Source organism: Candoia aspera, chromosome 3, assembly GCF_035149785.1.
Source record: "Candoia aspera isolate rCanAsp1 chromosome 3, rCanAsp1.hap2, whole genome shotgun sequence".
NCBI lineage: Eukaryota > Metazoa > Chordata > Lepidosauria > Squamata > Boidae > Candoia > Candoia aspera.
Genome location: NC_086155.1, coordinates 183,145,700 through 183,156,846, shown reverse-complemented (window position 1 = coordinate 183,156,846; position 11,147 = coordinate 183,145,700). Strand labels below are relative to the sequence as shown.

General features: G+C 38.3%; 1 protein-coding gene across 1 annotated transcript; it reads right to left on the bottom strand.

The window, feature by feature from the left end:
• Positions 1–410: 410 nt before the first annotated feature.
• On the bottom strand, positions 411–10,886 carry OSGIN2 (oxidative stress induced growth inhibitor family member 2). The gene is made up of 6 exons (XM_063299463.1): positions 10,762–10,886; positions 9,651–9,805; positions 5,540–5,676; positions 4,140–4,331; positions 3,239–3,330; positions 411–2,623 (listed from the first exon to the last, which is right to left on the bottom strand). The coding sequence occupies exons 1-6, from the start codon at positions 10,803–10,805 to the stop codon at positions 1,606–1,608; spliced, it is 1,638 nt and encodes a 545-aa protein (XP_063155533.1). The 5' UTR covers positions 10,806–10,886; the 3' UTR covers positions 411–1,605.
• Positions 10,887–11,147: the final 261 nt, after the last annotated feature.

The following is an 11,147-nucleotide window of genomic DNA, read 5'->3' as shown; positions in this document are numbered from 1 at the left end:
TGCTCTGGGTCTCTTTGAATGAGAGCTCAAAGTTTCTAAACTACGCATGCGTTTTGCCCCCTGGATAGGGGCCGCCTCCTGCTCACCATCCACACTCGTAAGTTACTTTTAGAAAGTTCGTTACCCCTAATTTGCTATTTAAATGATCCAGATTAAAAAAGTCAACTGCTGATTTGAAGGGGCCCTCTTTAAAAATACTAAAATAGTTTAATGAACCTTGATATAGTCCCTTTATTGCACAGTTGCTTGTCTTACAATGAATTTAACTTGTGTGCCTTTAACACTGAGGCTGCTAACCTGAGTTTGTAACAGTTCTGATTCAAATTGATAGTGATGAAGTATAGAAGCCAACGGGTGAGTTCAAAAGAAGTCTTTGTAAGAAAGGGAAGAGACAGATCTTTGGAATACCATGCTTTTATTTTAAAATTATTGGCAACCCTGAAGTTCATCCCTACAATGAAAAATAGGCACACTTTAAATGCTGGACATTCATTTAATTCCACACGCAATTTAACCCAGAATTACTGTTTCATACTCCATAATATACATAAGGGAAAACTGAATTAAAAGTAAATGCCTTTCATTCTTGCCGACTTTTATAATAATTGGTTAGCGATCCCAGTTCTATATATTTAGTACATTAGCAGTAAATTGCATTTTGTTCTTTTTTTCTCATCTTACCTAATAGTAAACATCCCAGGTTTAAAGGGGGCAGGGGGGCAGGACTGACAAAAAATTGAAGGGAAGATTAGGAAAATAATCTGCCACACATGCATCTTGATGTCCATAGGAATTGCAGCCAATGTACTTATTAAAAGTTTAGGATGCTAAAAAATAAGCATTCATAATTCATAAAAATTAAATACAAAGGGAACCACAAATTATCCTTGTAGTTTCTATAGCAATAGCTCCCATAATTAACAAGCTATTTTGCCTCAGAACTGTAATGGAATTGTAATAGAAACTACAATAAATTATGGGCAAGTTCTCCCCATCTCCACATGCTTCTCTGGAGCATGACTTGTGTGTGAAATGTCAGATTTAGCTGGATTGTACTGCATGTATTTGATTAATGACTGGTGCCTTCATTAGACTCAAGCACTAGTTGTGATTCAGATGTAAGAGATTAGGCACATCTCTAATTTGTAACTCCTTGAGATTCTGAATATGCAACATTCTCATGTTGGCTTTATAAAATCTTTGCTGCAAATAACTGGCTGAACATTTGCCTTAATCTATGTTAAGGAGAAAATTCTATTCTTAAATACTCATCTAGTTTTGTATAGCAAAACAATTAGCTTATGAGTAAAAACTTTTTCTATATATACATACATATGTATTTCTAAGCTTTGATACCAAAGCAAATTGGCATGCATTGTTATCCATTACAGTTGCCTTAATTAGAAGCAATTCCAGAAAAACTGCTTTTTTTTTTTTTGCATTGTGCAAGGCTGCAATACTGTTGTAGCATCTTCCTCTATGAGGCAATGCAAGCACAAAAAAACTGGTATGCATAACAAAACCAAGACTAATCACTTAGTTATTAATGGACCAGTTATTAGCATATGCCTGCAGATCCTCAGATCATGTCTATGTCTATTTGCTTTAGGGGACTCCATCTGCGTCTCTTTCAACTATAAATTGATGTTTCTTCTGCTTTGCAACTAAATGCCGTGTAATTCCCAATGCTCCTCCTTTTAAAAAGCGTACAAAATTGTCTCCAACCAGTGGACCAAGCGCAAAAAGGTTGGGTTCCTTTATACACTCATATGTATATGGATCAATTTCAATGGGGTTGCCCTTGCACGTAACTGGTTCATTTGGATTATGGCATATGCTCTGGCCTTGGTCCTTTAGAAAACATAAGTTAGGATGAGAACCTATTAAGACTACAGCTAAAGAGAATTTTAAGATCTTCTTTAATCCCGATGTACTCTGTAGGATACATTTCATATCGGGCTGAAAAGAAAGTACTTGATGTTCAGGGAAACTGGTATAAGCAGGATGCAAATTGTAATCCAGAGTAACTGACTGAGTACACATCATATGGTAGACTTTATGGTATTCTGGGTAAAGTTTTTTCGGTAATTGCTTGAAAATTAAACTTGGGTCAGTGACTCTCCTACGGAATGCATGAATAATAGGTACATTATTATTATAAGCACACAGAACTGCATCAGCTGCTGTGAGTCCACCACCTATAATTAAAACTGGATCTGTTTTCCCATGTAATATTCCTTTATCTATGGCAGCTCCAAAATCCGATATGGTATGGAGCACAAAAGGGAAGTCTTCTCCTTCAACTTGCAGTCGGCCAGAAGCATCAAAAGTTCCAGTGGCCAGAGCCACATTCTCAGCAAACAAACAGAATGGCATATGAGAGCCATCTGCTGATCTCTGATAACCTCGTATTTCCCAGTTTCTCTTGATCAGTGGAGTCTGCCCACCCTGTTCTTCCATTTGCAAAGGGCTTTCACCTTCACAGTCCTGGTCACGATAAAACTTTGACACGGATGTTATATAAGTATTTTCTCTGAAGTTTTTCTGTAAGCCCATGATTTTAACATAGTGCTTGTAATAATTTGCAACTTCCTCTGGCAGAACTCTGTCACACTTTATATTTCTGAAAGAAGATCAGACCAGAAAATTATTTGCATTTAATTGTTACATTTAAAGTATATAATCACAACAGAAACATCTCAGCTCCAAATATGGTTGTACTATCCCGTCAAGTTTGGACTCCTAAGCAAAAAAAAAAAAAGGGGGGGGGGAGAGTTGTTACTGCATTCTGTTTCACTTTCAGTATAACAACACATTTATTTTTTTACTATCTGCAAAATTTCCACTACTGAGTTGGAGACCTACAATTATGATCTCTACACCCAGACATCAGCTCTTCCTTTCTGCCAGAATCACTGTAAGAATGTGAGAGCCAGTTTGGTCTAGTGGTTAAGGTTCTGAGCTAGAAACCAGGAGTCAGTGAGTTCTACTCCCACCTTAGGCATGAAAGCCAGCTGGGTGACCTTGGGCCAGTCCCCCTCTCTCAGCCCAACTCGGTGCAATGCAGACTAGCCTCCTCGTGGTGCATCCTGGGCAACGTGACTTGTCACGGCTAAATAGTCTACACATCTGGCTTCTGGACCTCACAAGGATTTCCCAACAAGAAAAAGCAGCATGAACACCGAACTGCTATGTCATATGATAAAAAAAAAAACTATAAAAATGTTACCATGCTCACCTCCGTTTAGTAGCAGCCCAATCTTTAAATGTGTATCCAGGTAATTCCATCCAGTTTCCAAAGCTGATGGTGAGCATAGAACCTTCCATAGACTATGGGGAAATAAAATCATGACTATATTCAAAATATAGTCTTAGTTTTCTATAGCAATAGTATTAAATTTTGAAAATTAATTTTAAAATAAACAAATATATACCATGCATCATGTCCCAGAGGCCAAACCATTTATTATTTTATTTGCTTGGCAAGTTTCCATAGTGACTCTTACTGAAAGTATAATACTTATTCACAGTTTGTCATTATGATATTTAGAACAAAATGAAGTTTAAGCTTCCAAATTCTGTTGCTGATATGGAAACTCTTAAATAATCCAGAGGATCACATTGCAAGCTACCTTAAACAATGTAGTCAGAGAAAAAAGGTATCACCTCTTGACATAAGTTAATATTCTGCATTTCATCATCATGTTTTTAGCCTGGTATGACTCATTTTGCCATTTTTTAAAATCCCTGTTCAGTATGTTATTATGAATGTCCTCAACTGATAATATCCAGCAATAATTGTTTGTGATAAAATGAGGACTTCAGGCCCCAACAGTAGGTTGTGCTAAATGTTGCTTAGTAACTAATTGGTCCCAAGACCAAAAATTAGGATGGGGACTAGGTAAAGTCCCATATTCCAAGCCTGTGAAAATGACAGAGAATGTGTTAAACAAACAGCTAAGTAATTAGGTCTAATATTATTTTTATGGATCATTAAAAATACTGGATTATTCATGGGATGCTGTACATGATACAGTTCAAAAAATATAAATTGGCATTCCCTATAGGAACCATAACCAATCAGAAGCCCTATATTTTAAGTACACATAGCTGACAAAGAAGTTAAAAGTTTTTCTTACATGCCAAGCACCACCAGGTGGTCCTTTGCCAAGCACCATATGAGGAATGTAGTGATGTGGTTCAAATTTCCACTGAAGAATCGGTGGGTATTTAAATCCAAAATCAGCATTAGGATGAAGCAATGTGTCAAACAGAACTGCAACAGGATTTGAAGAGCGTCCTTCCAGGCCTTCAGCCAAGTACTCTAATTCCTGATTTGAACAGATAAGATTTAAATGGCCATTCACAAGTACAAAATGATGGACAGTGAAAAACTCTTTAACTTCACTTGCACATCAGTTATATGAATCTTCTTACAAATTCTTTGTACCTACCATTTCTTTACTTCTCTGCAAATTCTTATCAAGATGATTGATTTGTGCTTTGGTTTTAATTGGCTTGGAATTCGGGGAGGGGGGCATAACCCCAGAATATCTCAAGGGCATGAAGTTGGAAAAATCTTTCCTAAATGGTATAGGATTGACTAATTTGTGTTGGGAGAGAACTGGTATAAAGATTTAGCTATATATATAGCTAAGTATGGATGGACGTGGCGCTGCGGGTTAAACCGCTGAGCTGCTGAGCTTGCCGATCGGAAGGTCGGTGGTTCGAATCTGCATGACGGGGTGAGCTCCCGTTGCTAGTCCCAGCTCCTGCCAACCTAGCAGTTCAAAAACATGCCAATGTGAGTAGATCAATAGGTACCGCTTCAGCGGGCAGGTAAAGGTGTTCTGTTTAGTCATGCCGGCCACATGACCACAGAAGTGTCTACGGACAAACACCGGTTCTTTGGCTTTGAAACGGAGATGAGCACCGCCCCCTAGAGTCAGACATGACTGGACTTAATGTCAAGGGAAACCTTTACCTTTACCTATGGATGGACAATGGGTCGTTCATGTAATATAATTGGACAATTTCTTTTCAGCCGTTTTGGAAAAGCTTACATCCATTTTAATGACATCCTGATGTCTTATGTCACATCATAAAGTAGTTTGCTGAGCCCTACTAGTTAGTTCACATTAAATTAATAGGCCACAGGTTTATTAATAGCCATGATAACTAAAATGTACCACCTTTTGGAAACAAATATTTGGGAAGTTTCCAGAAGCCATAGATATACTAGTGCTGGAAGCACACTGAAAACATAGTGATCTTTGAGAAATGTTTATGTATTTAAGGCATGATACATGTCTTGAACCATGTATATTGAAGTGCTATTTTATATTAATTACAAGAGTAAAAAAGAAAAAAAAAATCTATGCTTCTAGCAGTTTACAACAGAAATGGAATCAAATTTTTTTGAGGCTGGATATAATACACTTCCCCCCAAATATGAAAGAAAATTAAATGCATATTTCATAGCTATATGTTCTTTGATTAATAAGCATATAAGCAAATTGAAAATAAGATTAGCACACACCTGATCAACGATAGAAAGATGAATAGCTTCTTTTAACTTATTATACAAAATAAGATTTGGATGTTCAGCTTCAGGAGATAAATATGGTCTATATCCAGACAACATGTAAGAGAGGCAAATTCCTGAAGGTCCATTACCTGTTTGTTTTTGAAAAAAGGTAATAACCTATTTATTAAATAAAAAATTACATGCTCAAAGTAATAAATATATTACATCAAATATATTACATCATTGCTCAAAGTAATAAATATATTACATCAAAATTAAATATTTTTAAACCTACTGATTTAGCAATAAATGCTTTTAATTTTCTACTAAAATCAGCAAAGATTTTGGTATATTAATCTTAGACGATTAGGCACAATTTTGTCAATGTCCTAGGTTTTTTTTTTGGTCAATTATATTGACTCAGTTCCGATGGCTGAACTAAGTTTGTCAATAAATAATAATTTTATACAATGCCAGCAACTATATAATGTTTTAGAGGCTTCTGAGCTGCAGGGACTAGTTCAGGCAGTCACTAGGAGTCAACACTCACTCAAAGGCACCAAAAAAAAAAAGGGCTAGGAAGAAAGAAGAAAAAACAATTCCTTCCATACATATTTGGATGAATACCTGGAACTTAAAAAAAATCAGATTTATTACTAGACTGGCATTCAACTTTAGACATTGTGTTAATTTTTTAAATTGCTATTTTCTACAATATTGGAAAATATACAAGTGAGACGTTATTTTATAACAAGCTATAACTTTTATTATTTTGTATTTAATCCTTAATTAGTAATTGGTACTAATTAATAGTCCAACTAGGTCACATTTCCTAGCTGATCTTGAAAAGCTAGGGTCAAACCAGCTGAATTCAAGCCAGCAGGAAATACAGGGAGTGTAAGCTAGATGGAAAATTAAAAAATAAAACGAAACAGAAGATGGCAATGGCAAATCACTTCCATCCTGTTGCCAAGGAAACTACATGGATTATCTCTATAATGTCACCAGGAATCAGGTTTTATCTGTATATAATTTTTTATTAAGGATTTTTATTACAATAGTAAAAATTAATACAAACTAAACTTAAAGAAAGAAAATAGTAAGAAAGAATAAAAAGTGCAAGAAAAAAAGAAAAAGAAGACAGAGAAAATAAATAACATATTAAAGAAAAAGAAAATAAATATTTAAAGAAGTAACTTCCAACCTTCATTATAAGTACAGATAAATTTCAACCTTCATTACAAGTAGATAAACTTTTCACCCCCTATAAGGTTACAAACAGATTTCTTTTCATCCCATATCCCATCGCTTTTCTATAAGCATATCCATAAAATGCCAATTTTTAAATCCCGATGTCAGCAAAAAGTCCATAAAGGGTTGCCAGAACTTCGCAAAAAAAAAAAAAAAAAAGTCTTATTTTAAACTTGATCAAAAAGACCAACTTTATATTCCTTCCTTTTACTTCTAACAGTCTTAATCTTTAGTTCATTCAAATATTGTCATAGGATTTGTCTTCAATTCTTCTTTATCCCATTGTATAGACATCTTCAAGGGTTTAACAAACCTCTTTTGTAGATCCAATAACAAAACATTTTCCAGGTTATTCTCTTGGTTTGTCATTTGTCATTTTTAAAACTTCAGCCAATTTCTTTTGTATATCCAATAAAGTGTCTTTTTCCAAATAATTTGTAGTTCTACTTTTGGTACTTTTTCTGTCTTATCAGACAGTTTGCTCCACATCTGTCATTCCCTCATTAACATTTTTTGGACATAACTTATCCATAGAATCAGACATCATTACTGACACTTTTGATTTTGTAGCTACTGATTTCTGGCTCCATTTTTCAGATCTCTTTCAATATTTCTAATGTTATGACATTTTGTGTAATTTTGTAAGTCCCAGTACTAACTGACAACAAAAGCACACTTGTATTTTTCCCCTTCTACTTAGAATCTTTAGTCCCCGCTAGTGTCCAGTTTCTAAAATCATAAAGTCACTTATCCTTGTTATGTATGAATCAAGATAGCCAAAATAGTTCTGGCTCCCATGAGAAGCTACAGTCTAGTAAAAGTCAATATTCCAAATTTAACTGGACCCTTAATCCATTTGTAACTTTCTTAGATCAAAATCTTATTTATCGTTTTGCTGTTTATTTCAAATTCTTTAAGTTCTTAAGTTTGTAATTAATTTTTCTTTTGTTCAGAGCTGGCTAACTCACCTGACGACTTTTCAGACTTGTTGTTCTGAAGGTCTCTAATAGCTTTAAGGTGGTTAATAGGCAATTTCCTAAAGTGATTAGAAGGTAAGGCTTGCAAACTTAGTGTCCTTTAAAAGGCTCTGTTGTGGTTGCGAGCAAGACAGCAACCCCAGAAAACTGCTGTCTTGCAGTCTCTTCACAAGGGCCAGCCATCCAGAGCACATATGGGCAATCTCCCATCCTCTCCTTTTCCAGAGAGGTTCCAAAGAACTGGTCTACTGATTAGTTCTTCAGTCTTTGCCATGATCATCAGCTCCACTTCACAGAGACGTCTTCAGTTTGCCATGCCTTCCCCAGAAGTCCCACCAGGAATCAAGTTTTACATGAAAGTCTTAACTTCACTAATTAGTAACAGTATTTGTCATTCCTCAAATTACCAACAGTTGAAATAATTTTTGCTTCCATATTAATGGAGGTATACTGAATTTCCTTAAGTGTCATTTGCAAAAAGAATCTTGGAAGTATTGTTCAGATATACAACTTCTCATGGAAGAAGCTAACTAAAAATGAAAACAAAAATCCAAAGAGTTAATCCCTCCCATTCCACCCCTCACCATCAGCTCCTGCCATAGCTGACTGGAGCAGAGTGAAATATGTTTAAGACATTTCAAGAAGAACTTATATTACCTATTAATAATGCTTATTCTTTTCTAAAGCATGCAGAAGTGGGCTACTGAGTGGAAATTAATGAAACATATACAAGTAGACTTCATTTACTGACTGCCTCATGCAGCGACTGTTTAAAGTTACAGTGGTGCTGAAAAAATAACTTTGCTGTCAAGGCATGCATTTATGACCTTCACAATGTCGTCTCTCAGTCATTTTTTCACCATTACAGTCAGTCAGTACACACTGTCCTGTGCCTGACCCATTTTTCCCCTCTTGCGGAGCAGATTGCTTAAACAAGCAACCTCTTTAGGTAATATCTCCTGTGCCTGACCCTTTTTCTCCCCCCATCACAGAGTGGAGAGATTGGAGAGGAAGGGATTATAAGAGAGTAAGCAGGAACACAATGGGGAATACACATAGAAAGGAATGTACTACCACCGGTTATGAATGTAAATACAAACATTAATTCCCTTCCTGCTGATTATCCCAGAGCTGGGATGAGCATTCCAAAGAGTGGGGGAGTGGGGGAAAAGGAAAGTTGAAGTAAAATCGTAAGCACAGCCGTGGTCACATGATTTTCCACTTAACAGCTGTGTCTCTTAGTAATTGAGTTGCCAGTCCCAATTGTGTCGCTAAACGAGAACTACCTGTGTCTAAAGCCAACAGGGCAGAAAGTGGGTTATGGAGGGATGATCTGAAATGAAGAAGTGTTGAATAAGGTAATAGTTAAATATACGTCTTACTTCCATTCCAAATTCTGCACTGTAAAGCAGATTTCTAAAATCTAAAAAGGGGGATTAGCTGAACTATATGAGTTAACATGTTTTTGTTGTTGTTGTTAATTCTTAAAAACTGCTTTAGAATCTTTGAGCAGTTTATAGATGTTAAAAAGTATTACAACATCAGTGCCTGCCCACAGTCTTACTATCTTCTGGATACAATTCAAAAGGTAATAGTGCTAAGAGGCAGTTAGGCCCCAAAGCCAGACTTTGCAGATGAAGTACTGTATATACACTGGCAATTTCTGACCTACTGTAAGGCATTAGTTCTCCTTCTCCTTGGAAGAAATTATTTTAGCTGCAAAATTTTTTCCAATACCATCTGATTATTATATACCAGATATGGTTTATCAGTTAACAAGGATACACACAATTAAGTCAAATTAATGAAGTCAACAGTGTTTTTTTCATTTTATATAATTTAATAATGCAAATCTTTTATTAGCTAAACATGGAACTTCTTTGAGAATAACTCACCAATTACTACTATGGGCAAAGTCAGTGCTGGGTCCACAGGAAGTGTAGTTTCTTGTAGTAACGGCATAGTTTTAGTGTTTGTCCCAAGACTGTCATCAAAATACTGCACTAAGGAATTCAAAAAGCATCCTTCAGTTTCTGGACTACTATAATTTCTATTTAAAAGGAAATGAAACAAATAATTATTATAATATATCCCTTACTGTAAATATTTCATTTACAAATTAGTTCATGCTGATTTGTAAATATAGTATTTTAGCCACATGCATATAAAAAAGTTTATTTTTCCCAAAAAACATACATAGTGCTGGTTGTGTGAGATTGTTGGGATTTTAGTTTTGCAACAAACTGGTTGATGATCATTTTCAAAATTAACATGTTGCATACCGAATTGTACATCTAAACATCTATGAATGTGATCCTTACTTAGAGGACTCTTTAGGACTTGTAAATAAATAAGATGCCTTGCCTGGATCCACAAACAAAGAGAAGGGAGGGGGGAGCGACTTCACCCACCGACTCTGCCATACCTTTTCTCACCCAAGGTGAGGGGTAACTATTACAGAAATGTGTTTTTTTTTTTAAAGGCATTCATATATATATGTCTTCGAGGCATAATTTTTTAAATGTATATGATACCCACGTTTGCGTGCGGAGAAAGGGGAAGTGACAGAATGAAATACGATTCGCCTGACACATTTTCAATCCACACACACACACCAACACACAAGAGGTACGTTTCCGCTATTCGGGAAGGCGGCGTTTCCGAGCGCGTGTGGCCGAGGCCGGGGCTCCTCCACCTCAGCCGGCCGTACCTCAACCATCCCCACGCCCGCCGGGCTCCCCTCGTGTTTGGCCGGCCTCCGCCAGGATGCTCCGGAGCGCCTCGCCCTCTCCCGCCTCAGATCCCACGGCGCCAGCAAGCGCTTAGCGCCGGCGACCTTCGCCGGGCTTCCTAATGCCGGCCGGCCGGCCTCGCGGGCCGGATCCGGGCTGCCCAGCAGTTGCGGGGTCCCGTGGCTCAAAGCCGGGGGAGGAGGAGCCGGAAGCCGGTCTGTGCCCGGCGCCCCGCTTCGTAGCTGGGGACCCGCCTGGGGCTCGAGGCGATTACCTGAAGCGGCTGGTCAGGGAGCAGCGGCAGCACCACACCGTCATGAGGGACTGAGGGAAGGGGGCGGCGAGAGATGGAGATACGGCGGCGGGTGGCCGCTGCGGTTCCCGCCGCCTCCGCCTCCTTCCTTTCTTCTGCCGCCGCGCTGGGGGCCGCTGTTGCCTGCCGCTCCCTCCTCCCTCCCGCATTTCGCCTCGCGAGCGAGCGGCGCTGGGCCAGAGGAGCGGGGGCGGAGCTTGCTTGGCCCAGGCCGGGGGAGGGGTAAGAGGAGGGAGGTGCTGCCCTCTGGGGCAGGAGGGGCGCGGGACGACGTTCGGGGGCCGTGGGCGGGCGCCGCTTCTCCCGGGCGCACCTGCGACGGATGGAACGACTGGGAAAAAGCGACA

Bases quoted from the DNA above. Each gene is read 5' to 3' on its own strand.
- OSGIN2 (XM_063299463.1), bottom strand. From the start codon at position 10,805: ATGACGGTGTGGTGCTGCCGCTGCTCCCTGACCAGCCGCTTCAG. The intron at 5,677-9,650 runs GTGAGTTATTCT...AAAAACAAACAG, and splicing joins TTTGCCCATAGTAGTAATTG to GTAATGGACCTTCAGGAATT. The intron at 2,624-3,238 runs GTGAGCATGGTA...ATCTTCTTTCAG, and splicing joins TGGGCTGCTACTAAACGGAG to AAATATAAAGTGTGACAGAG.